Source organism: Sus scrofa, chromosome 3, assembly GCF_054392235.1.
Source record: "Sus scrofa isolate SSC_HxYL_T2T_F1_AM1 chromosome 3, Sscrofa_HxYL_maternal_Yorkshire_Landrace_v2.0, whole genome shotgun sequence".
NCBI lineage: Eukaryota > Metazoa > Chordata > Mammalia > Artiodactyla > Suidae > Sus > Sus scrofa.
The window spans coordinates 139239261-139266163 of NC_139385.1; the positions used below are offsets into that span (position 1 = coordinate 139239261).

General features: G+C 51.7%; 1 protein-coding gene and 1 long non-coding RNA gene across 16 annotated transcripts in view; both read right to left on the bottom strand.

Annotated features, from left to right (window-relative positions):
- The window catches only part of ASAP2 (ArfGAP with SH3 domain, ankyrin repeat and PH domain 2), a 164301-nt gene that overhangs the window by 85602 nt on the left and 51796 nt on the right, over positions 1-26903 (bottom strand). For all 15 annotated transcript variants that reach the window (XM_085020000.1, XM_085019995.1, XM_021087869.2 and 12 more), the window contains one exon: positions 21325-21397. In XM_085020000.1, coding sequence (XP_084876126.1) covers positions 21325-21379 — 55 coding nt within the window. In that variant the 5' untranslated portion in view covers positions 21380-21397. The remainder of the gene's footprint in view (positions 1-21324; positions 21398-26903) is intronic.
- Positions 3151-9881, bottom strand: LOC146404974 (uncharacterized). The gene is made up of 2 exons (XR_014842569.1): positions 9406-9881; positions 3151-9110 (listed from the first exon to the last, which is right to left on the bottom strand). It is a non-coding gene; the product is annotated as an uncharacterized LOC146404974 (long non-coding RNA).

Here is a 26903-nt window from a genome sequence, read left to right on the forward strand (position 1 = left end):
CTGGCGGGGTCCACGGTCCTCGGCATCCAGGACCGATGACGGACGGGTGTTTTTTCTAGACTTCGCAACCACATCTGTGTGACATGCAGTCCTTCTCACAATGCAGAAAGGAAACTGGGGCTCAAAGGGATCAAATACCCCGTCCCAGGAAACAAGGCCGGAGAGCGATAGAGCTGGGGTGCAAACCCTCGCCCGTCTGATCCCGAAGCCCACCCTCCCTGCCCTCTGCCACGCTGGTGTGTGTTTCATTCTAAAAATAGCTTACCCTGCCCAAACCAAAAGTACCCAAGTTTTAGATTTTTAAAATTCCATTTCTGAGGCGGATCAGTTACACCTATTCTGCTCTACTTTTAATTCTGGAACATGCGGTTGACAGTCAAGGGCCGTTCCTTTCAGACCACACTCTATTTTATAACTATTCCAACATCAGTGGTCAAGACGTGGGCACTTCCAGTGTGGTTTGGAAGGGAGTGGTGGCCACAGGCCGACGTCTGAAGCTGAGGTCACCCTCTGGGGGAGAGAAACAGGAATGCCGAGGCCCAAGCTGCCTCGGAGCCACGTGGTGCCCTTCCAAGTGTGCCCGGAGGCTCAGAGGGGAGAGAGAGGGGTCAGTTTCTAGGAAACGCCTCTCAGGTGACCTATAAGCCTTGTGTTCAATTTCACTGCTAACGCCGTGAGGTGCCATTATCACCTTCTCAGCACAGCGGGGTTCCAGGAGTTGCATGATTTGCCCACGACCACACGGTTGGGAGGAGGGGGGCAGGGGTCACCTTCCTCCTCCGTCCACGTGAGGGACAGGGCCTGTGAAGGACAGGGCCTGTGAGGGACAGGGGAGCCTGCCTTGCCTTCACTGGCAGCTGACGGCCCGGCACAGAGGACAGCCAGCCAGCAGCGCTCCAGGCTCCAGCACCAAAAGGATGGACGCGCTTCCAATCATCCCGCCTCCCCGGCTTCTCAAATGACACCACCTGAGAGACATCCCGTTTTTTTAAAAAAAGTGCTTTCCCTTCTAGGAGTTCCCATTGTAGCTCAGTGGGTTAAGGACCTGACTAATATCTGTGAGGAGGCATGTTCGATCCTTGGCCTTGCTCAGTGGGTTAAGGATCCTGTGTTGCCACAAGCTATGGTGTATGAAGGTGGCAGCTGCAGCCTGGATCTGGCACGGCTGTGGCTGTGGCACAGGCCAGCAGCTGCAGCTCTGATTCAACCCCTACCCGAACGTCCATATGCCACAGGTGCAGCCATAAAAAACAATGTCTTTAAAAAGTTCTTTTCCTTTTAAATCTTCAAAATACCGCATTGATCCCAGCAACCCCAAAGGCGGTCACCGAGTTGGGTGGGTCATCGTGGTCACACCCGCGCATGTAGTTACGTTCCAAGGGCTTTGATCCACTGGGACCGTCACTTTCTGATGCTCAAGCTGTCCCTGCTTAAGTCGGCGGGAACCCTGTCACGCTGTCTAGCTGAGGTTTTGAAGACAAATCTCTCTTCCTGCAGACAAAGCGGAAGCCTCCTGAAAATGCCCACAGCCCCGTGTCTTCCTGTAACAGCCTGCACGGCGCCCGGTGTAAGGACCTATAACGGACCGACGGCTCCACATCACCCGAGCCGGAGATTCTCCTTCTCGAGAGCAGAGAGCCGCACCGAGAGTCTCTATTTTTCTTTTGCCAAAACTGAATTTAAAATAGGAACCTAAAATAAATGACTTGGGAATAAAGTTTCTGGAAAGAACCCAAACTGGGTCTATCAGCTCTTATTTACAGAGCTGTGAAAGCCGCTCTTCCAAGACGAGCTTCCTCTCCCACCGCCCCCTTGCTCAAATGTATCCTTAACTCTGTTTCTTGTTATAATGATCCAGATCTGAGAATCTCTGATGGGGGCGGGACTTAGGGACATGAGAAACTGAGTCACGAGACCTTGTTTCTAGGCCAGCAGCCCTCCGCTTTCCCACACCTGACCACACAAAGGTCACACGTTCCCCGATCCCTTCAAGGGGATGAAACAAGAGGCTCGCACAGAAAAATCTAGCCTGGAGCCAGCAAGCATGTGCCACTGCAGCGAGGTGAGTGTTGGGCTTTGCTGTGGGCCTTTTCTGCTTGAGTCTTCCATTTCAAACCCGCGCATTAAGAAGGCCCAGGGCATGTAGTTCAAGCAAAAATGGTTGGATCCAAAGGAAAGAAGACAGCCCCTTACTCCTGCTCAGCAGCCAGCCACCCCGGCCCAGTGCAGCCCAAGGACTCAGAGGATCCCACCGCCAACTCGCCCTCAGCCGCTTTCACTTGGGTCTGAACGTTTACTCCTCGCTCCCCGTCCCCTCAGGGGCCGTGACGGGGTGCCAGGCAGACACAGAGACGAGGGACAAGCGTCTGGGGACAGAGGCGCCCACCCACGTGGGCAAGACTGCGCCATGTGCTGGTGCGGAGGATTCAGGGACGCCAAGGAGGGGCTCCAAGACCAGGCAGGAAGCTCCAGACGGAGAAGCGCAGGACAGGAAGGCGTCCACCCCAGCGGAACATCGAGGCGTCCCCGGGCTCAGAGGCGGGAGCGCCTCCGCCGTCTGCAAGCCCCGGCCCGCACCCGGCTCCTGGCACAGAGCCGCCTCAGGGCAGCACGGGCCTCACTGTCCACTGGCCCAGGGCCGCCCATGCCCACTTCTGGGTCTTTTCAGTCCAGAGGACCCTGAAAAGCAACTCTGTGCAGAGTCTCCTCCTTTGAAGGGTGCTCAAGCTCAGAGAGGTGCTGACCTGCCCAAGTTCCCATGGCTACTCGGCAGCAGCTCTAGAGCTGGAAGCCGGCTTTCCCAGCACCCCCCCCAAGAGGAAGCCCGTCTTCTCTGGCTCATGACGTCGTCCCCATCCTCGGCTCTAGGCTATCGCAAACGTGTTAGGATCCTCCAGCCACGCACATGCTCGGGGAACCCCAACTCCCAGTGGCCTGACCAGTGAGAAATGCGGGAGGGCAGCCTGACGGTGCTCGCCCTGACTCAGACCCTCCAGCCCAGTGGTCACTTGGGGGTCAGGCTGTGAGACACCCCACACCCACCATGCAGGCAGACAGCTCCACCAGGAGTGCGTTTCAGCAGAGACACGTTCTCTGCAGGAGCAGCTTTATAAAGACACTCCCGAGATGACGTGGTGACTGATACTCAAATGTGAGCCATAATTTTTACTTTTTCTTTTCTTCTGTTGTTTTTTTTTTTTTCTTTTGTCTTTTTTAGGGCCGCACCCAAGTCACATGGAAGGTCCCAGGCTAGGGGTCAAATCAGAGCTGTAGCTGCCGGCCTACACTACAGCCACAGCAACATGGGGTCCAAGCCGCCTCTGCGACCTACACCACAGCTCACGGCAACGCCGGATACCTGACCCACTGAGCGAGGCCGGGGATCAAACCCACAACCTCATGGATAGGATGAGTCGGGTTCGTCAACCACTGAGCCACGACGGGAACCCCAGGGCCACAATTTTATCATCAGGATAATCTGCATGATTCAATGTAGAGGAGGCCAGGCCACCTCTCCTCGAGCTGTTGGCGCTGCACACGGCCTGGTTTCAGATCTAACTCTCGGCATACGAGCTCGTGGGAAAGCAATTTCCTGGAGTCAAAGATAATTCCCATTTCCTAAAAGGATCTCTACCCTGTGAACATCCCATGGGAGACAACCATTTTTAGAATTTTATTTCTAGAGTAATCCCAGATAAGAACCTTTCAGTTCACAATCCGGTAATCTGCATCAGAAGTTTTTAAAAAACATTTTTTGCATCCAATCATCCCACTTCTAGAAATCAATCCTAAAGAAATAATCAAGTAATCAGAGATGTGTATTCAGAACTGATAAACTGAAAACGTATTAAGTTCAAACAATATGGAAATGGTTAAATAAGCGTCTCTACAAAATGGAACATTATGTAAGCTCTTAAAATCATGATGTAGGAATATGGTCAGGAGAGAATGCCAAGTTAAAAAAAGCAGGACACGGAACTATATATTTAGTCTCAATTCTGTAAAAAGTAAAGTGCAGAGAAAAGGCTGGAAGGACAGGACATCAAATGCTGCAGTGATGGTCAGACAGCAGGTGCTCCGTCCCCTCGGCTGGGGCAGGCCGGGGGCAGGCCAGGGCATCACCGGATCCTCTTTGAGGGGGCATTTCACAGAGAAGGGGGTAGACTGTGGGGGTGCAAATACCCAGGCCAGGCGGCAGCTCCGTCTGGCCGGGCCGCTGTCACAGCACGGGGGCCCTCAGACCAAAGCGCGCAGGTTGGCCCCTGCCATTTCACTGGCCGGGCCAGGACTTTGTTCTACTGCTTTTCTGAATTGTTCAAATGTTCTAAACTAAGCTCACACTATCTTTATAATCAGCAAACAACACGGGGAATAAACAAAACGGGGGAATCTGCAACGTGAGCTGCAACGGCTCCGTTACCTACGGAGGACCAGGATCCTCTGCCACCGGGTTCCCGGCCCGAGGGGACCTGACGGAGACGGGCTACCTGACCTGAGCCCCCACCAGCAGAGGCGGTGTGGAGAAGGCCCGCCTAGGCCACCAGCCCTCCGGGGTCACTCGCGGCAGGTACACAGAAGACAGAGGGCCTCCCTCCCGGGGCTCCCCGCCACTTCTCTACTCTCTCCAACACTCTGTGCTCCCACCTTCAAAACCCGATGCAAAACTCACGTCCATCCAGACGGTCCTGGGGCGTCCCCTCTGACCGCATGGAGACCTCATGGACGTTATCACCGGCGGTACCTGGGCTGGGGGGTCTGGCGTGGGCAGCCAGCAGTGGGTCAGTAAGGTCCAGGTGCAGTGGCTACACCTGGTCTGTGATCACCTCATGGCCTTTGACCCTGCCCTATGTTACTGACAACAAATTGGCATGAAGTCTGTGTTTCCTCCCTGTAAGCACCTATTGCCTGCAGCAGCAGTACACCTGCAGGTACAGTGAGGGACAGGGACTGAGACTAGTCTCTGGGGTCGTGCACCGTTTCTGCGGATTTTTTCTGTCCCACTAGATTCTAGGCTCAGAGGACAGAAAACCTGTTGAGAGTCACCTAGATTTATCCATCCTGTACTCCCTGCACAGCCCGCTGGTTGTGATGGGGAGAACTTCCCCGGATGCTGGGATAACATCCGGCTGAGGCGAAAGCCCACCACACCGCAAGCATGAAAAATATAAAGATTCCCGAGGCCGAGCCCTGCATCAAGGGAACAAGCTTCCAATGAGAGACTCGCACACCAGTCAATGTGGCACAGGACAGAGGCCGTGAAGAGGATGGCACTGGAGAATTCGGGGTGCCTGGGACAGCCAGGACACGGGCAGGACTGCAGATGACAAGGCTGGGGGGAGGGGGCCGAGGAAGGACTTCATCCCAGGTAACGGAGGGCCCCCAAAGGGCTGTAAAGTGACAAGACTTGTCTGTAAGAAAAGTGAAATGGGAGGGGACACAGATGACCAAAGCCTGGCACCTGCCAACACACACTTTAGCAAGACGGAGGTAAACATGCACCCGCAAGCCACGTGGTGGACATCACGGGAGGTGGCAACACAGCACCGTGTGAGGAAGACGGCGTTTCAGAGGCCTGGTGCCAGGAAAGGCTTCTCAGAGGCGGGGAACGTTCCTTTGGAGCCAGAGAGAGAAGAGCCTGAAACAGAGCTGCCATCTGCTTGTGTCACCAACCTCTCCTTACCCTAGGAGCTCCTCTGCCCCCTTGGGCGGCTCTAGGACCACTCAGAGGAGACAGGGAGGGGCTCGCTGATAAGGAACGGGGGACCCCCTCGCTCCAGGCCGGGCAAGCAGAGCAGGGAGGTGGGTCGGCATTTGCTGGGTGTGGACCTCCGGCTCCTAGAAACCGAGGTCCCATCACGCAGGTGCCCTCTTGACGGCAAAGCCGTCCGATGAGCTACAGGACAGGACGTGCCTGCGGCCCCTGCAGGCTGCATTCAGCCATTTCCTCTGTTTTCACCACGCTGAACCTGGGGGATGCCATTCCCGTTACCCACGGCAGATGTCCCCAGCCCGCAACCACGGAGAGCACAGCGGACCAGGAGAGAAGGGACTCCTGTGGCCTCAGGGACAAGTGGCCCCTAGAACACCAACGGTCTCAAGGCCTCAGGTAACAACAGCCGCCACTCACGGAGGACGACTGTGCATACAGAGCCCTGGATGGTTCCCCAGCTCGGCAGGATTTTACACATGAGGAATCAGACTTATTTGCTGAGTAATGTAGTCCTCGTTTTACAGTAAGGCAAACGGCCAACTCGGATGGAATCCCCATCTGTAAACCAGGGGGCTTGGCTCGATCAGTGGTTCTTGAATATTCTGGGTATCAGACGCCAATAAAAATCAGAAGAATGGTGTGAATTCTCTCTTCAGGAATAGGTATCCTGACTTAATTTTCCGTCCACTATTTAGGATGCACAGACCCAACACGCCATGTAAAAAGCCCAGGCCAGATGAGACAAAATTGCCCACCAAAAGATATGAGGGCCGTGTGGACCATGCGGATCAGGTGTGACCCAGGTATGGTTCCTGCTGCGACCTGGGACGCGCTCCTTCAGACCAGCCTTCCTTCCGTGACGAACACGTTGGCCGCTGCTGCCGGGACGCCACCAATGAGCCAGAGCGTCCCACGCGCGCCTGTTAACCAGCGGCGAGGAGAGATCCAGAACCTCAGAGCCCTACCACGCGGGACAGAGGCCACGGTTCCCCCTCCACCTCCCTCTTGAGAAACAGAGTCCACCCACCAACTCCCTGCAGAGCCCTCCCGGCGACCAGACCACCTCCGGGGCTGCCCCCCAGCTAACGTCTCCCTCGGACTTCAGTCCAAACCTGCTCTCGTGAAACCACCCTGGGGAGAGGAAGAGTCCAGATGCCTCGCTTCCTCATTCCGGGGAAAGCTCGCCTTCCCTCGGCCGCCCCAAGCCTCCCCGCGTCCTTCTGACCATGAGGCCTCCAGCTCTAACACGACGTTCCTCCCAAGACGCTGCTCTTACGACTCAGGGTCTCGGCAGCTGGACCTACGTGCCTGAGGTCACCTGCGCGCCCTTGGAGGGCAGACGGTCAGCACACGACGCCGGTCCTGTGCCGGCTCTCATGGAGCTTGTGACCAACCAGCACCACCTTGGGGTCCTTCAGCAGGTGGCTTGGGCTCAGCCGGGGGACATCTGGGGCGCCCCCCACGACCTCGCGGCCTGGTGATTCTCCCTGGCAATCCGCCCCCGCGCCTCCCTGCGCACGAGGCCGGGGCCGCCGGGGCCGCCGGGGCCGGAAGGAGAGCCTGGGAAGCAAACCCGGTCCCGAGGCTCGGCTTCTCTGCAGCCGGCTTCGCGCCTCAGTGGCCTCACTGAAAAGGGAGTTCCCGACAGTCCCCAGCTCGGGGCGGGGGGGGGGGTGTGTGTGAGGATTAAACTGAGGTATTTATTCAGCACAGCGCTTGGCCTGTAATCAACACTTTGCGTATGAGCTTTTTTCCACTGCAGGGAGGCTTCCATGGCGAGATGTATGAACATCAGCACAGACGTGCCTTCTCCGCTTCCTCATTTGTTAAAACCCATCTTCCTTTAAATCACAGACATGCATGCACGTCGTTTTATATCAACTTTACTGTCTGAAGATTTCATCACAGCACCTTCTTCGTGTTGCTACGTGAGCATCATTCCGTCAACAGCTACACCCCAACCGACGAGCGGGTGTCCTCAGTCTTCCACTTCAATACGCAACACGACAACGCAAGGAGCACCCCTGCGCATCTTCGCAATAACGACTGTATTCTTCAGGACGTGCACGTCCATACCGCTTTCTAAAACCCCGTGCACCACCTCTCAGTGCCACAGCAAAGTAGTTTCACCTTTTTCTTGACCAACCCTGAGGATTCTAATTTGTTTTCTCCTGTACTAGGGAAAATCACGCCAGATACAGTTCCTTCTTAAGGCGCCATGAAGTGTCAGTTCCTAAGCTACTGCACATATTTCTCTTGAACTACTCTACTCTCACTGTGATACAGTAACAGAAACAATCCTCGGTGCTGATTTAGTAGCCGTAGTCTAATCAGCAGGGCAAATGACAGGGAGAAACGCACACACGGCGCCGAATGTTCATTTTCTTGTGTAAGTGAGAGATGGTAAGGGTGTGAGGGAAAATTAGCGTTTTGTTTCTTTGTAATTTTCATTTCCAGGATGTGCCCATTTCTCCAGGATGCCCAGACTGCGGGTAAAGAAGGGATAAGCCACTCTTAGTAAGAACAGCTCCACGTCGTCCTTAAGAAGGGCCATTCCGGAGAAGGGAAAATGAAAGTCCTTGGTTGCTTCCTTCTTGATAAAGATGACAATTCCCACCCACTGATGTGTCCAAGAGCTGAAAAATGTTAGAGTCGGCTTGGGTGGGGGGGGCACCTATGGGCTGAGACAGAGATTGGGAGAGTCTAGACTAAGAAAAGTGTTTAGAATAAATATGAACTGGGATTTTTTTTTTTTAAGAGGTCAGATAGCAGTCTACTATAAGTGGGAAAAATGGTAGAAACAGTTTCACAACAAATCATGACAATAACTCCTTTTGCAAACCTGTACACAAGACGTTCTAGCAGCTGGCAGTGTTGTCATCCTTTTGAAAACTGGGAGGGACTTCCCATCGTGGCTCAGTGGAAACAACTCTGGCTAGCATTCATGAAAATGCGGGTTCAATCCCTGGCCTCGCTTAGTGGGTCGGGGAACTGACATTGCTGTGAGCTGCAGTGTAAGTAACAGATGTGGCTTGGATCCCGTGTTGCTATGGCTGTGGTGTAGGCAGCCCTTCAACCCCTAGCCTGGGAACTTCCATATGCTGTGGGTGTGGCCATAAAAAGCAAGAAAAAGAAAAGAAAAAGAAAAAACTAGGAGCTGGAGTTCCCATAGTGGCTCAGTGGCAACAAATCTGATTAGGATCCGTGAGGATGCAGATTTGATCCCTGGCATCGCTAAAGGATCTGGTGCTGGCGTGAGCTGTGAGATAGGTCACAGACATGGGGGCTGTGGCTGTGGCGTAGGCCAGCAGCTATAGCTCTCATTTGACCCCTACCCTGGGAACCTCCATATGCCACGGGTTCAGCCCTCAAAAGACCAAAAAAAAAAAAGTATCAAAAACTGGGAGCAGGAGTTCCCATCGTGGCGCAGTGGTTAACGAATCCGACTAGGAACCATGAGGTTGCGGGTTCGGTCCCTGCCCTTGCTCAGTGGGTTAACGATCCGGTGTTGCCGTGAGCTGTGGTGTAGGTTGCAGACGCGGCTCGGATCCTGCGTTGCTGTGGCTCTGGCGTATGCTGGTGGCTACAGTTCCGATTCAACCCCTAGCCTGGGAACCTCCATATGCCGCGGGAGCGGCCCAAGAAATAGCAACAACAACAACAAAAAGACAAAAAAAAAAAAAAAAAAAAAAAACTGGGAGCAAACATAATACACTTGCTACTGGGTAAGCAAAGTACAGTTCTGCATACACGGGACACACTGATAAACTTTTGGCCCAGGCCAAGGTTTAAAGTCAGGGCTGGGGTGGGGTGTGTGTATTGAAGGTAATACTCTCAGGACCAGAGGCTTCAAGTGTCACCTGGGAACTTATTCAATTAACAAATACTCAGGAGCCATCCTGGATCTACTGAACCAGAAACTCGGGGGTAGCAACCAGCAATCTGTGTTTTAACAAGACCTCTAAGGGATGCTGGCGCGCTCAAGTTTCACAATCACTACTCTAAAACAAAGGTTGGCACACTTCTAAAAACCAGAGAGTAAATATTAAAGCCTTTGCCGCCCAAGAGGTAATGCTGAGGTCACTGGGTAGATATGCGCTCAAATGTTAAAAACCACTCTTAGCTCACAGGCTGTAAAAAACACAGCTGGCTGCTCCAAGGCGTCTCACCCCCCCACCCCCCCCCCCCCCGCCCCCGCTGTCACACGCATAAATCCATACAATCCTTTCATAGTAGAACTCAGAGCCTGCCAGAAAACACATTGTTTACATCTAAAACGATAAGTTTAGCTGTCCTACGCTAAGAGGAGAGTGTGAACTTAGAGCAGGAAAAAAAACCAACACACAAATGAGTACTTAAGGGCCCCTCGTGTGCACCTGCCAGCCGCTCCGCCGGCCGCTGTGAGGAACAGACGGGAGGCCCACGTGCAGCTGCCATGCTCGCCAGGTGCCCAGAACCCGCCTGTCACTTTTTCACCTGCTCTCAGTCAGTCGTCACGGACCCACCTATGAGTGATTAGTCCCCATCTTACATTCGAGGAAACCGAGGCTCAGGGAGATGAAGAGCTTTCCCAGAGTCGCAGACTTTCTGCGTGGCCCCACAGCACCCAGTCCCCAGAAGGGGTCACTGACCTCAGGGCCTGTCATCTAATCGGGGGCCAAGATCAAGGGACATAACAGTACGAGAGAACAATAAAGAGCGAGATACAGAGAGCGAACAGTGGCTGCGTTCTAGATACGCTTTCGGTGTGGGCTAAAGAGCAAAGTCAAAGTGGATTCCACCTCCAAGCTGCCGATGAGGAAGGGAAGCGTGGCGGGAGCATCGGGTCCCTCCCCCCAAGGCAGTCCACGTCCTAATTCCTGGCCGCGGTCCACACCTGTCTGAGGTTGCAGATGGAATTCGAGTGGTTCATCAGCTCAACGTGAGACGTGAGACGGGAAGCTTATCCTGGATCGTCAGGAGGGCCCAAGGACTACAGGTCGTTCAATGTGGAGAGGGAGGCAGAAGAGTCCGAGTCTGCTATAGACTAAACTGTCCCCTCCCCAAGCCTTACCCCGGGACGACGGCCCTGGGGCGGCCCTTCGAGAAGAAATTAGGTGTGGATGTGGTGGTGGTGGGGGGGGGCTTTCAAGCTGGAATTAGAGCCCAAATAGGAAGAGACCCCAGCCAGCCCACTGGCTCGAGCTTACACTCTGGCTCTTTCTCCACCAAGTCAGGGCACAGCCAGAACAAGGGCAGGCCGGCGCCCTGACCTCAGACTTCCAGCCTCCAGAACTGTGAGAGACAAGCGTCTGGTATTTTGTTACGGCACCTGCGCAGACTGAGAAAGACTCCACCAGCCCTTGCTGGCTTTGAAGATGGAAGGAGGCCACGAGCCGAGGAAGGCAGGCCCCTCTAGGAGCTGGAAAAGGCGGGGCAACCTTCTTGCCTCCAGGAAAGAAGTAGGCCCCGACACCTTGATTTCAGCCCCATGAGACCAGTTCAGACTTCCAAGCTCCAGAGCTTGCAAAGTAAATCAGAGCCATTTTCAGGCATCCCGTTTGTGGTCATCTGTTACAGCAGCCACCGAAAACTGACACAAGACAGTCAAAGGAGGCTAAGGCTGTGTCTAGTCTCAGCCTGATGGAGCTGCCAGGCAGCTCTTTCCTGGGACAGACCAGGAGCAGGGCCGGAGAGCAGACAGGGCAGACACACAGTCCTGCCATGCTCACAAAGCAGGGAGCCACCAGCCAGCCTGGGGCAGAGACAGACTGCGGAGACTGGGGGATCAACTAGAGGTCAGACGGGGCCAACCCACAACCGATGAGGAAACGAGGCAGAAAAGTCACGCTGGCACGTAAATTAAGGAACACGAGACAGGAAGAAGTATACAGCAGTGTGAGGCATAAATACCAAATTATTTGCACTGTTCTTTTATTTTTTTAATTTTTTTATTTTTTGTCTTTTTAAGGCTGCACCTGAGGCATATAGAGGTTCCCGGGCTAGGGGTCGAATCGGAGCTGTAGCCGCTGGCCTACACCACAGCTGCAGAAACGCCAGATTGGAGCCAAATCCAAGCCGAATCTGCAACCTGGACCACAGCTCACAGCAACGCCGGGATCCTTAACCCCCTGAAGCGAGGCCGGGGATCAAACCTGCAACCTCATGGTCCCTAGTTGGATTCATTTCCACTGCGCCACGAAGGGACCTCCTGCACTGTTCTGTTAGTAATACATAAAATGAGGCTCCTTCCTCACGCAAGCAGTCGTCCAAGGATGTTAAACGCTCTAACGATGAAACCACTACGGGGAACATCTCTTGGACCCAACTGCCTTCAGAGCCAGGAGGACGGCACAGCTACCACACGCCGAGCCAACTGCGGTCGCCAGCGGCTTAATCCCTTACTGAAAACGCCCGGCTCATTTCTGACATCTAGTTCTAAAAAAAAATTTAATCTATCCTTACTTTCCCCTACTAAATATATTCAAACGAGTGTGCTTCTAAAAGCGGTGCTAGAGAAGAGGTCCAAAGAGCTGGGGACCAGCCCGCCACCCCCCGAGGAAGGAGAGGGTCTCCTCGGGTGACCTGCGACGTAGACAACGCTTCTGAAACCAAGACTCCAGGATCAGCCTTCTGGCTTCAAATCAACCTCAGGCTCACGGCCTTATAATAACTCACGCTTGGCACGATACAAAGATGGGCAAAAGATGACCAACCACAAAAACAGGGCCCCCCCGCAAGGTGGGGCTGCCGGTCAGCCTGCTGCGGGCGGTGCCTCGGGAGGGCTGGGCTGGAGCCCCAAACGCTGCGTGACACTCCACAGAGCAAACGGCTCGCCCTCCTGAAGCCTCGGTTTCCTCCAACCAGGTGGCAAAATGCCACTTCAAGCAGACCGAAGAGCACGTACAGAGGGAAGAGGGCACAAGGCGGGGCACGTGGGGCGAAGGTCACAGAGCTGGGAGGGACCGTGCTCGGGGCAGCTGGTTCCCGGCGGTACAGGGAGTGGGGCGGCCTCCGGAGTCCCCAGCGTTTGCTACCCTGACCCTGGGCCGGGGCAGCAGGGGTGGTAGGGAGGCGGTGGCAGTTTCGCAGGCAAATAGATTTGAAAAAGGTTACGCCCAATGTCCCCTCACAATCCACGTGAGCGTTTTAAGACCTCGGGCTAGTCCTGCAGGAAGCACAACCTGTTATCTGTGCTTTGGTCCAATGTCTCTAAAATCCTGGAGCCCAGGGGCCTCCCGCCTCTCTCCCGACGTCACACACCATGTGGACCATAAGAAACACGGCGGAGTTGTGAGCGGAGACGGTAACGTCGCTGGGGTGTGTTTTAGAAAATGACGCTGGGGCAGGTAAAGCAAGGAGGCTTAGGGCCCACGCTGAGCAGAGCAGGTCAGAAATGCAGAGGAGCGGCACACCCACAAAGCCAGCTTCCTGACCCCAGAGAGCTCACACCTTCTCCCTTCCAATGCTTGCTGGCTCAAAAGCTACCCTGCTGGGCGCCGGGCCAGCCTGGGGCCACTCAAGTCCCTCCTCAAGGCTGGCAGCAGTCACGTAGCCAATGTTTGCACAGGACTTCATTTTTACTTCTGATCAGAACAACTTCTCCAAGTAGGACTTCAAGATCACTTTTGAATCTGTTCAGAATATATAACAGCCCTTTGATATAAGCCTTAAGTTATACACTCAAAAAGCCAATAAGCCGCACAGAGAGAAAGACAAATATCATCCTCTGATATCACTTCCATGTGGAGTCTAATAAAAAATGATACAAAAGAACTTGTTTGTAAGACAAAACCAGACTCAAAGATTTCGATGCCAAACTTAAGAGTTATCAAAGGGGAACCTGGGGGGTGGGGTGGGCACTGCACACGACTACACAGCGGGCAGCTGACCCACGGGCCCGCGGCACAGCTCAGGAGGTCTACTCAGTGTCCTGTAATAACCCACACGGAAAAAAGAACGGGTATGTGTATGCATGTGTGTAAGTGACTCACCTTGCTGTAAGTTAATATACAACACTGTATACTAACTACACCCTAATCGTTTTTTTTTTTAAGGCCCAAGTGAGCACGATTTTTAAAAAATACATCTTTGGGGTTTTTGGCGGTGGTGGGTTTGTTGTTGTTGTTGTTGTTTTAAATGGCCACACGGGAGGCATATAGAAGTTCTCGAGCCAGGGACTGAATCTGAGCCGCAGCTACGACCCACACCACAGCTGCAGCAACCGTGGATCCTTTAACCCAGGGATTGAACCCGTGCCTCCACGGCAACCTGAGCCACTGTCGTCAGATTCTTAACCCTGCGCCACAGCAGGAATTCCTTAACGATGCTTTTTGAAATCTGCCAACAAGACTGACATCCACTTCTTGACATCTTGAAAACAATCCCTCAGTGACAACTGTCGTGGCCTCGCAGCAGAGCAGCCACTGACCGACCACACCCCTGCCCAGCAGGAGGCTGAGCCCCAGAAGCGCCCTGAGAACAGCTTCGGCCCTGGGCCCTCGGGTTCTTCTTTGCAAAGTGAGAATGACTCGCTGTGAAGACGAGCATAACGTATGCAGAGCCCGAGGTACACGAAGGTTTCACAAACACGAAAAGATCATTCCTCTCCTTGTCCACCGCCCCCACCCCTGCCTTTATCCAGGAAAAGAGCTTTACCTGGTGATGCCACCGTTTCGGATTAAAAAAAATTTTTTTTTCTTTTTTAGGGCCACCCTTGTGGCATATGGACGTTCCCAAGCTAGGAGCTGAATCAGCACAGCAGCTGCCGGCCTACACCATGGTCATAGCAACACCAGATCTGTGACCTACACCACAGCTTGTGGCAACGCCAGATCCTTAACGCACTGAGCGAGGCCAGGAATCGAACCTGCGTCCTCACGGATACTATGTCAGGTTGTTAACTCACTAAGCCACCATGGGAACTCAGCAAATCTCAGTGCTGTGTTAAGCAGAGGGCGTTTTAGACTCTCTTCATTGATATTTACTTTTAAATAGAAAAAAGATCGATATCAACTTCCCTGTACATTTACTTGCAGCGAATTGTTAGTCACTGAAAACTAACCCTACTTTCTCCTTCCATAAAATCAGTGGTTGTCAGGTAATCAGTTCACATCTATGCACTGGCAAGCTAAGCACGGCGGTGGTTTTCACTTTGCTGCTTGATACGATACCACTTCCATGTGGCATCTAAAATAGGACAGAAGTCAAACATTTAGAGAAGAGCTAACACCTCTCCTTCTGAAACTATTCCAAAAGATTGCAGAGGAAGGGATACTCCCAAACTCATTCTATGAGGCCACCATCACCCTGACACCAAAACCAGACAAAGATTCCACAAAAAAAGAAAACTACAGGCCAATTTCACTGGTGAACATCAATGCAAAAATCCTCAACAAAATACTAGCAAACCGCATCCAACAATCCATTAAAAGGATTGTTCACTATGATCAAGTGGGGTTTATCCCAGGGAGGCAGGGGGTCTTCAGTGTCTGCAAACCCATCAGTGTGAACACCACGTGAACAAACTGAAGAATAAAAACCATCTGATCCTCTCCATAGACACCGAAAAAGCCTGTGACAAAATCCAACACCCATTTCTGATAAGAACCCTTCAGAAGGTGGACACAGAGAGAAACTACTTCAACATGATAAAGGCCGTATACGACAAACCCACAGCGAACACCATTCTCAAGGGTGAAAAGCTGAAAGAATTCCCCCTGAGATCAGGAACGAGACAAGGACGTCCGCTCTCGCCACTACTCTTCAACATAGTTCTGGAAGTCCTAGCCACGGCAGTCAGAGAAGTAAAAGAAATAAAAGGAATCCAAACTGGAAAGGAAGAAGTAAAACTATCATCCCTATTTGCAGATGACATGATACTATACCTAGAGAATCCTCAAGACTCTACCAGAAAACTGTTAGAGCTCATCCATGAATTTGGCAAAGCCGCAGGATACAAAATTAACACACAGAAATCGATGGGATCTCTATGCACTAACAATGAAAGATCAGAAAGAGAAATTAGGGGGAGTTCCCGTCGTGGCGCAGTGGTTAACGAATCCGACTAGGAGCCATGAGGCTGCGGGTTCGGTCCCTGCCCTTGCTCAGTGGGTTAACGATCCGGCGTGGCCCTGAGCTGTGGTGTAGGTCGCAGACGCGGCTCGGATCCCACGTTACTGTGGCTCTGGCGTAGGCTGGTGGTTACAGCTCCGATTGGACCCCTAGCCTGGGAACCTCCATATGCCACAGGAGCGGCCCAAGAAATGGCAAAAAGACAAAAAAAAAAAAAAAGAAAAGAAAGAAAGAGAAATTAGGGAAGCAATCCTGTTTACCATCACATCCAAAAGAATAAAATACCTAGGAGGAAACCTACCTAAAGAGACAAAAGACCTGTACTCTGAAAACTTTAAGACGCTGATGAAAGAAATCAAATATGACACAAATAGATGGAAAGATATACCATGCTCGTGGATTGGAAGAGTAGTCAATATTAACAAAATGACTATACTACCTAAGGTAATCGCAGATTCAATGCAATCCCCATCAAATTACCAAGGACATTTTTCACAGAACTCAAACAAAATAAAGTTTGTCTGGAAGCACAAAAGACCCAGAATAGCCAAAGACATCCTGAAAAAGAAAAATGGAGCTGCAAGAATCAGGCTCCCGGACTTCAGACTATACTACAAAGCAACAATCTTCAAAACCGTATGGTACTGACACAAAGACAGAAAGAGAGATCAGTGGAACAGGACAGAAAGCCCAGAATTAAACCCACGCACCTACAGCCAACTCATCTATGACAAAGAAGGAAAGATTATACAATGGAGAAAGGACAGCTTGTTCAATAAGTGGTGCTGGGAAAACTGGACAGCCACGTGGAAAAGAATGAAATTAGAACACTCCCTAACAACATAAAAATAAACTCCAAACGGATTAAAGACCTAGATATAAGACCAGACACTACTAAACTCTTAGAGGAAAACATAGGCCAAACACTCTGTGACATAAACGACAGCAACATCTTCTCAGATCTACCTCTTAGAGTAATGACAGTAAAAACAAAAATAAACAAATGGGACTTAATTAAACTTAAAAGTTTCTACACAGCAAAGGAAACCCTAAGCAAAATGAAAAGACAACCCACAGAATGGGAGAAAATCTCTGCAAATGAATCAGCTGACAAGGGATTCATCTCCAAAATTTATAAACATCTCCTACTGCTCAATACCAAAAAACAAACAACCCCATCATAAAAAGGGCAGAAGATCTAAACAGACAATTCGCCAAAGACATACAGATGGCCAAAAAACACATGAAAAGATGTTCAACATTACTCATTATTAGAGAAATGCAAATCAAAACCACTATGAGGTACCACCTTACACCAGCCAAAACAACTACAAACAAAAAGTGCTGGAGAGGGTGTGGAGAAAAAGGAACCCTAGTACACAGTTGGTGGGATTGTAAATTGGTACAACCACTGTGGAAAACAGTAGGGAGATTCCTCAGAAAACTCAAAATAGAACTACCATTTGATCCAGCAATCCCACTCCTGGGCATCTATCCAGAGAAAACCACAAAGACACACGTACTCCAATGTTCACTGCAGCACTACTTTCAATAGCCAAGACATGGAAACAACCTAAATGTCCATTGACAGAGGACTGGATCAAGAAGATGTGGTACATATACACAATGGAATATTACTCAGCCATTAAAAGGAACGAAATACCAGCATTTTTAGCAACATGGATGGACCTGGAAATTATCATGCTAAGTGAAGTCAGTCAGACAATGAGACACCAACATTAAATGTTTTCACTGACATGTGGAATCGAAAAAAAGGACAGACTGAACTTCTTTGCAGAACAGATGCTGACTCACAGACATTGAAAAACTTCTGATCTCCCGAGGAGACAGTTTAGGGTTGGGGGGAATGTGCTTGGGGTGTGGGATGGAAATCCTGCGAAATTGGATTGTGATGATCATTATACAACTACAGATGTGATAAATTCATCTGAGTAATAAAATAAATAAATAAATTATTTAAATTAAATAAAACAGGACAGAAGTGAACCTATCCTGCAAACAGAAACAGACTCATGGACAAGGAGAACAGACTTGTGGCTGCCCAGGGGGAGGGGGACAGAGGAGGGATGGGGCGGGAGGCCGGGCTTAGCAGATGTGAGCTATCACAGACGGAGGGATAAAGGAGGTCCTGCGGTACAGCACAGAGACGTCCTTGTCCTGTAACAAACCACAACGCAAGAGGGTACCTTTAAAAAGAGCACATCGATACTCTCTTTAAAATATACATACACACATATACACACACATGCATATGTATAATGTGTGTACACAGTGTAAATATGTATATACTTATAAAAGTGTGTGTCTACCTATATATTTTGCTGCACAGCAGAAATTAACACATTATAAATCAATCGTACATCAATAAACAAAAGAAAATGGTAGGGGATTTGAAGACCACCTAGATGGGTTTCTCAGCCTTGGCATGACGAACATTTGGGGCCAGATAAGTCTTTGTTGGGGCGTGTCCTGTGCATGGTAGGACCTTCCGCAGCAGGCCTGGCCTCTAGCCATTAGGTGCCAATAGTGTGCATGCATGTATACACACGCGCACACACCTAAGTGTTAAAAACCAAAGGGGGGGAGGGGAGCAAAAGACCCTGGCTGAGGACTGATCCTCATTCTAACGAGGGGGACTACTTTAGAGACAAAGAAACCGGGGCTGAAAGACGCTCCGTGACTGCCTCTGGGCACCAGAGCCAGCACCACAAACTCCACAGTCAAGAAGCTTCAAACTTAGTCAGCAACCAGCTCGGTCAAGAACAACTTCAGTTCTGTCTCTTTTTTGCTTTCCTTAACGATTTCACAATCATTTGGCGCTTATCATAAACAAATTATTACCTGTCGAATCATCTCAACACCAATATAATTACAACATATAAAATATGCAAAACAGGGGAAATATCTATAAAGTCAAAACTCTGAAACAATCGGGTTTTTTTAGCATATTTCCCCCCAATGTCTTTTCCTACAGGGGGGTGGCTTGTCTCCCCCGACTGGCGAATTCTTACTTTTCTCTTGATCCCTGACGTCAGGACAATCGGATGTCTTGAGATGTTACACATACCCACCCACACATAAACATACATGCACGTGCGCGCACGCGCGCGCACACACACACACACAATCTGTCCTCCTCGGAAGACAGAGGCCTCTCTAAAGCTGAGATCTGAAATCTTCCTTTAGGTCCAAGGATGTTTCAGCTACCGTTAAAGCATTTCCCCGTTCCGCCTTCCTTTCCCCTCTGGAACTCCTTTCAGGTGGATGCTAACACGGATCAATTTTCACTGGCTCTAATTTTTATTTTACACTGTCCCTCTGTTATAACTCCTTGTGTTCAGGCAACACAGGGCCTCACTAATTCCTTCTTCCTGGGTGTGTAGCCTGCCACTGAGTCAGTGTGCGTTTTAATTTCAACAACAGTTTGTTAAATTTCCAAGCCTTCTGTCCATTCTCTTTTACTGATGCCTTCCCGCTTCGGTCATTTAATAAGCTCCCTTGCCTCTTTAAGGACCCAAGGCCCATGTTCTTATTTCCAAGCCCTGCTCTGATTGCCTCATTAGCTCTGTTCCCTCGAGCAGGAGTCCTTCAGTTTCCTGATTTGGGGGCAGGTCAAGTGTTAGGCGATTCTGGATAATATCTCTGAATAAGTGAGATTTTCACTGTGATAAGGTCCACCCACTTTTTCCTTCTATGCTGACTGCTTTCTGTGTCCTTTACAAAGATACTCGCCTTCATGTTCTTCAAGAAGTTTCATAGTTTCAGCTTTTATATTTCAATCTGTGGTCCATTTCAACTTAATTTTTGTGGAAGAGAATTCTTATAAATTTTATAAATCATAAATTCTATAATTTTGACGAGACAAGGCTGCAGCTCATTTGCTCCCACGAAGATATTCAGCTGTTCTGGCAGCATTGGTTAAAATTTTTTTTTTCATCTTTTTGCCATTTCTTGGACCACTCCCACGGCATATGGAGGTTCCCAGGCTAGGGGTCCAATCGGAGCTGTAGCCACTGGCCTCCGCCAGAGCCACAGCAACGCGGGATCCGAGCCGCATCTGTTATCTACACCACAGCTCTCGGCAACGCCGGATCCTTAACCCACTGAGCAAGGCCAAGGATGGAACCCACAACCTCATGGGTTCCTAGACGGATTCGTTAACCAACACAACGGGAACTCCAGCACTGGTTAAATTTTAGAACCAGCTTGTCCATTCCCTTGCTGGCATTTCGATTCAGATTGTGGCACATCCCAACATCAACTTGGGGAGAAATGACATCTTAACAACACTGTCTTCCACCCACAGGCACCATGCACCTCTCCGTTTCTTTCGGTCTGTTTTAGCTTCCGTCAGCAGCATCTGGTAGAGCTCCGTGCAGGGTTCCTGCAGAGCTTGTGTTAAATCCGTTCCTAAATGTCCCTGGCAATTTCAATTGTAATATCCCACCTTTGTAGCTGACATTTCTGCCAGACTCGTGCGGGCTTGGTGTGCACAGCCCTCCCCGGAGAAGAGGCAGAGCAGCCCCTGGAGCTGTGTCCACACCACAGGCAACTCCTGAACGCGGCGGGGGTTACTCAGGGTATAATTTACAGTCAGCCCTCCCTTGGCCGCGGTTCCTCCACATCCTTGGTTCAACCAGCTATGCGCCGTGTTGGTATTACACCCGAAAACACCCACACAGAGGTGGAGCCTCGCAGTTCAAACCAACTTCGTTCAAGGGTCACCTGCATTTCAGCCGGGGGCAGGGTGTCAGGTGGGCCTGCACCTCCATCCGTCCCGACGTCGGGACCACCTGAGGCGTCCCTGCCCTCCAATCGCCACTTTCACCGAAAGGCATCACTGCGAGGGAGGAGGGGACAATGTCCAGCTGCCAAGAGCCTGACTGTTCCTCCTCCCAGGGCGCTGCCCTCAGCAGGGTGCAGGGCCCTCCTGCCAGCCCTTTGCTCTCGGGGATTCCGCACAGCCGCGAGTCCCCGAAGGCTGCCACTTTCTCGTTTCTGAGTGAAATTTTATAGTCACCTCCTGACTTTCAAAAAATATTTTCTATCACTTGTAAGGTTTTATGCAGGGAGCAGACCTGCCACACACAGGCAGCCTGTCATCTTCAGGTCAAAGGTACAGTGCTTTTTAGATTGTGATCTATAAATAAGCCTAGATTAAATGTGACTTGAGTTGTTGATTTTGCTTTGATATTTATTCATTTTCTTCCCAGACAAGTAGGCAAGAACCCGGCAAGGCAGACAGGGAAAGGGCAATCTGACATAACCAAACGACAGAGGCAGAAATGAACCCACCGTTCTCAGCCAGTCTGACAAAACCGGTTCCTACAGGGCCATTCTGGGGAAACTGGGCTGCCCTTCAGAGAACAGGAAGCACACGTACCTCGAAAAATTAAACAACTCAACACACTCACCTAATGTGCATGCCCAGAAAAAGGAGTCTGGGTGCTTATTCATGAATGGTAATCAATATTACAGTATCGGGACTGTAAATGCAAAGTTTTCCACAAAGAAACCCCTAGGGAAGAACGCATACTCACCCAGCCCAGAGATATTTATGGCTTTCACGGATTTCTTCATCTTGTAAAGAACCATCCGGTCCACGTCCAAAGCCTAAAATACAGAGAATGCATTCATTAAAACGTGTTTGGGCTGAGATCACAGCCACAGAGAGAGGCCACGCGAGAGCCACGCGGGGTCCCTGTGGGACAGACGCTCAGTGCCGTGGGAATGAAGCGGAGTGGGTGGTCACTACAAGCCGCCGCCTTGTCACCTGCCTCACCCACCTGAAGCACCCGTGCTCCCTCCGCCAGCGCCTTCTGCTGTGAAGTCAGTTAGCCTGGACCACAACCCTCCGTCCTCCCTGTGAACCAGCAAGGCCTGACGATGGGCCGGCCTGTGCCTGAATCAGCCAACAGACACCGTGTATTTCACAGTCCAACCACCACACAGCAGGAGTATACGGCACCGCCGACACCCAGCACATAGTAGGTGCTCAAGCAACGTGTGTTCAATGATGAATCAAACCTGGAGATGCACTCACAGCTGTTTTCAAAAAGGATACCCAGTGAAACTCCAGAGAAGCGCAAGGAGGGTCCCTTTAGTCGCTGTGACAGGAGTGTTTGGAAACTGGGACCGTGACCCCAAGCCCAGGACGAAGTGCAGACCTGCAGGAGCAGCTCGCCCAGTGCCTGGCATACCACCGATGCCCCTGCCCCGCGCATTTCAAGTGTGAGCACAAAAAAGCGCGATGACCTGTCATCTTACACGGGGCACACCGGCTCAGAGAAACCGACTCTGGACTCCTGGCCTTCCTGAAGCATCTCTGGAGTCCATTGTGAATACGAGCTTCGTTGAGTCCTATTTCTAACGCAACAATGACCATTTGTCGGATGCTAAGAACAGATGTGATTGCTGCCGACAATTATAAACAGAAAAATGATCACAAGGCACCAGACATTTGACAGAGTCATTAAAATACAGGGAGAAGTTAGAATAAAAAAAGGATTATTCCCCAACCTGTTGTAGAGAAGGGTCCTGAGGCCCAATCCAAGACGGGCAAAATGAACGGCAGAGAACTCACGTTTCCTTTGCCGGAAGGTCACCTCTAATCCATGCCTGACCCGCCCGTGAGACGTGAAAAGGCATGTGCGGAAACAGCCACCAACTCAGGAAAATCACTCTGGAATTCGCCTTCTCACAAGGTCTCGTCAACGGACCCTCCCACCTGCCACCCAGTAATTACACACGCGCGCCACCTTCCCGTGTCTCCAGCAGGAAGACGGGGCTTGCCCGGAGCTGCGCCACGAACGCCCCTCCCGACGGCTCTCACGGCAAGACAGGCTCGGCGCACGCGGCCGAGGCGCCGCGAGGCCCCCGTGCAGGGCCGCTCCTGAAGAACGACCCGACCGAATCCACATCTCTTCCAGGGTCTCAAGAGGACTGGGCGCTGCCCCGTCTGTGGAGCTGCTTGGAACCGCCTCCGATCTGCATTCAAATACTCACCACCACCTGCTCCTCCTTCCAGAGCCTCTGCCCAGACAGCGGACGGCCGTGGCGGCCCGGCCCGGCCCAGCTGCACGGAGACCCGGGTCAGCCAGCATTCATTCCGAGCCCCTGCTACGGGGCAGGAGGTGGGAAGGGAGGAGACATCGCGGACAAAGGAGAGAAACGCCCCACAAGAGGTGAGGGCCGCTCCCTCCCGGGACGTCCGAGAGTCAGTCTCAAGTCTCTGGCACAGCCTGACTCGCCTTCGGAGGATCTGGCCCCCGCTACTTCTCCAGCCTCCTCCGTCTCACCTGCGCCCTGGGCTTCCTCCCGTCCCAGGGGCTCAAGAAGCTCCCCGCCCACCCACCGCCTTCTCTTGGGTTCCGCGCCCACCCTCCTCCCGACACAACAGCGCCCCCTCCGCCCCAGTGCCTGCCCGGTTAGGCGCCGCCTCCTGCTGCTGCGAGCCTTCCCAGGTGGGGGGCCCCCCTCCTCGCGCCCTGGGCTTTGAACTCAAAGGTCAGGGTCACGGAGCCCCTGCTACGACCCGAGGGCAAGCTGCGTATTAGACACGATGATGAGCAGAACAGGGCCGTGGCCCACCTGCACGGGCTTACGATCCAGCAAGACGACGCCCCAAATAAACTCAGATTCACTGTGACCCAAGCTGGGAGTCCAGGCCTGACCCTGATGTGTCTGCTGGGCACTGAAATGGGGCTTGTGTCACACATTAAAATGATGACATTTGGACATGTTAGCTTACGTAAAATATAAAGTTAACTTTCCCGTTCCTTTTTACTTTCCTAATGCTCCCCACCATGGGTGACACCTGCTCATTGCTGCAGTCCTGTCGCCCAGCACAGAGCCTGGCAGAACAGGACTAGAAACACAGCTCAATGAATGACCATGAGACTAGAGAGACCGGCTGTGTGTCTGTGTGTGTGCACACAAATCCAGGCAGCGGTGTCCCCGCTGAGCCCAGAGACAAGGGACAGTCCCTGAAAGGCTCTTACTCTTCAGGAGGGGAGGGTCATGCAGGCCTCGGTGAGAACAACGGATCTGAGCAGCAGGAAGTGAATTCAGGGAAAGGCTACCCAGAGGTGAGGGGCCCAGCTGGGCTCCACACCGGGCAGCAGACAGGCTGGAGAAGTGGGGACCGGCCACTGAGATCTACTCTGTCACTCACACTAGCCCTCCCGCAGGTGACAGGCACTCTGCGGTCCACAGGGGTCTGGCTCAATCGTGCGGAGAAAAGTGGGAACCAGGACAGTCGGTCCTACAACGTGGAAGGCTGATCTCAGGGAAAACAGGCTTTACCACGAATTCCCTCCCACGCTGTATCGAGGGACACAGCCTGATGCTCCCTGATGGTTTTTACTTGTAAAAATATGCCACCGTATGGTAATTCCGCCCTCGTCATTCCAGGGATACACTGCTTGCTGAAATCAGGAGGAGTGGATAAACTCTGCTGCTTTTCTAGTCTATCAAGAAGAGCTTGGAAGTAAAGGTGAGTGGGCGATAGGTGATTCTTAATTAAAACAAGATGGAAAAGCGGTTACCTCCCCACTGAAAAAAAGCACCCTCGTGACAGTGCCCACTTACGGATGACGAAGACTGAGCTCAGGAAAGTTAAAGTGATTAATACTGGGTGCTGGACAAGGTTTCTGTCGATTTTAAACAAAAAAAGCAAGGGGAGTTCCCTTGCGGCTCAACGGGTTAAGGGTCCAGAGTTATCACTGCCGTGGCCTGGATCGCGGCTATGGTTCAGGTTCACTCCCTGGCCCGGGAACTTCCACATGCCATGGACACAGCCAAATAAATAAGTAAATAAACACGGCACGAGAGGAATCTTAGAACCAGAACCAAAAGTAACAAAACTTGAGAGAGTCTCGAGGCACCAAATGTTTCTACCCATCAGGCTGAGATTTCTAACTGACCACACGCTCACGCACGCCTTGCCCTCACCAAATCTACCTAATCTTAGCAGAAGGGAAAAAAAGCTGCAATCCCAACCAGAATTTGTGTGTAAAACCTATAAACAAGCAACAAGCTAAGAGACACTACAGCCCCAAGCAGGAACTGAGCAACAGCTTAAGTCTGGCCAAAACGCCTTAATTCTGAGGCGCTCAACCACAGCTGACCTGTAGTTTATAAAGCAAATTTCACAGAGGAAACAAGACCGCAGGGATGTGTCTTAGATATTTCGGAGGAAAATAAACCACTGTTTTCAACCACTTTAAAGGTGGTCCCTTCGGTCCCTGCACTGTCCCCTGAGAGCCAGGGTTCCACTGCCTCCCAGGAGCAGTCTGCTCCAGGCCCGCTGCTTGGGGACCACATGCAGGTGGGAGCTGACAGCCTCCCGGGGGAACGCTCACTCGATTCCTCCTCGGACCCGTGCTGTCCAGGATGGTAGCCACCGGCCAGAGGAATATTCAGAGTGGAATTAAAATGTCATAAATGCAGAGGTCAGCTCCGTCTGGCTACCCTTCTCAAGAGCTCGGCCACGAGCCACATGCTGTTTCTAAAGCACGCCGCCTCCAGCTTCTCCTCTACCTGCGGGCCGCTGTGCCCCCCGCCCCCCACCCCCAGCTGTGGCAGCAACACTGCAGCATCCAGGGGTTCGTGCCCTCTTCCCTCGTGGGCCTGGCACAAACGTCACCATGACCCACTTGACTCCCGCTGGAGGGCCGACTTGGTCTTTGTTCCCAGGCCCTATAGGGACCTCCTCCTGGCACAGGGACACGGATGCCCTGACGCTGGGCTGTGGGGGCCAAACCCAAGTCTGTCTGAAATGAGGCTGGAGCACCCAGGGTCCACAAGCCACACCCGCCTTTCTGCCTGTTTTTATGGGGTCCCGAGCTAAGGATCGATGCAGAAAAGGTTTCCAATCCCTGATGGTGGGGTGAGGGGGGACGCTAACTCTGCACCCCAATTAAGAGTAAGGTCCCTACATCAACCCAATAAATAAAGGATGAACAGAAAGACGAGGTACCCTCCCAGAAAGAATTCCACTCTTCCCATTAGCTGGACCTGAATTACCAAAAATTATACTCCATTCTTATTATTTTCATTTTCATTAATAAAAAGTCTTGTGGAAATTTTCTTATTAATAAGTATGCACATAATGTTCCCAATTTTGCCTCAAGGCCTGAAGAGCCTAAAATATTGACTGTCTGCCCTTCGCAAAGTCTGCTGAGCCCAAACCTGCGGATCCAGCACGGTGAGACGCCTGCCCTGCGCCTGCCCAGCCCTAGAGGCGTCGGCTAGAGGTGCCACACAGTGCCAGCTTGGTCCCCCGCACCCTAAGGTCACAATTTGAGACAGCAAGGGTGTGAAGGGGCTGGTTTATTCCTGGAACTCAGAGACATGACCCTGGAGGGGACAAGGGGACCACAGGCCTCTCCGTTCAGGTCACGATGCATGCCTGTCTCATCTCATCTCCCCTCGTTCCTCTCATGAAAGGCTGACTAGAGGAAAAAAATGACAGTCTGAAAGACAGCAGACCAACTAACAAAACACAGCAACACAATGCCCAGACCTGGACCCCGAGGACAGCTTTGCCAAGAAAGAGTCATCCAGACATTTCGATGGCGGCTTTGCCTCACTGCACACATGACTTAACGTCTGAAGCGACAGAGAACATGAATGACAGCACAGAAATGCACTGTGGCCTCTGCAGACTTGGTTTAAAGCGAGAGCAATAATGGATCGACCTCCTCCTGGGACTAAAGCAGAGGCCGGGAGAACAGCAGGTGCCATGAAGAATGAAGATCAAATACAGACCCCAGCTAGATCACAGCTGTGCGAAGTGTGTGCCTGAAGACACGCGAGAAGGACACACGTTGGTCTCACTAATAAAATGGAAGTGACTGAGAGTACGCACACACCTGCACCCACAGATATATACGTTCAAGGATGCTCATGACACGCTGCACAACAGCCGAAATCCGACTGGACAAACCCGAATGCCCGTCAACAGTAAGAGGTTAACTGCTGTGTATTCACCTGACAGAGGGCCACCAAGCAGTGGAAAAGAAGGAGCTTTATCCACAAAGAACACGAACTTCACAAAAACACCAAGGAAGCACGTTGCAAAAGTCAACGTGCAGCCCAATACCGTAAAAAAGGGACA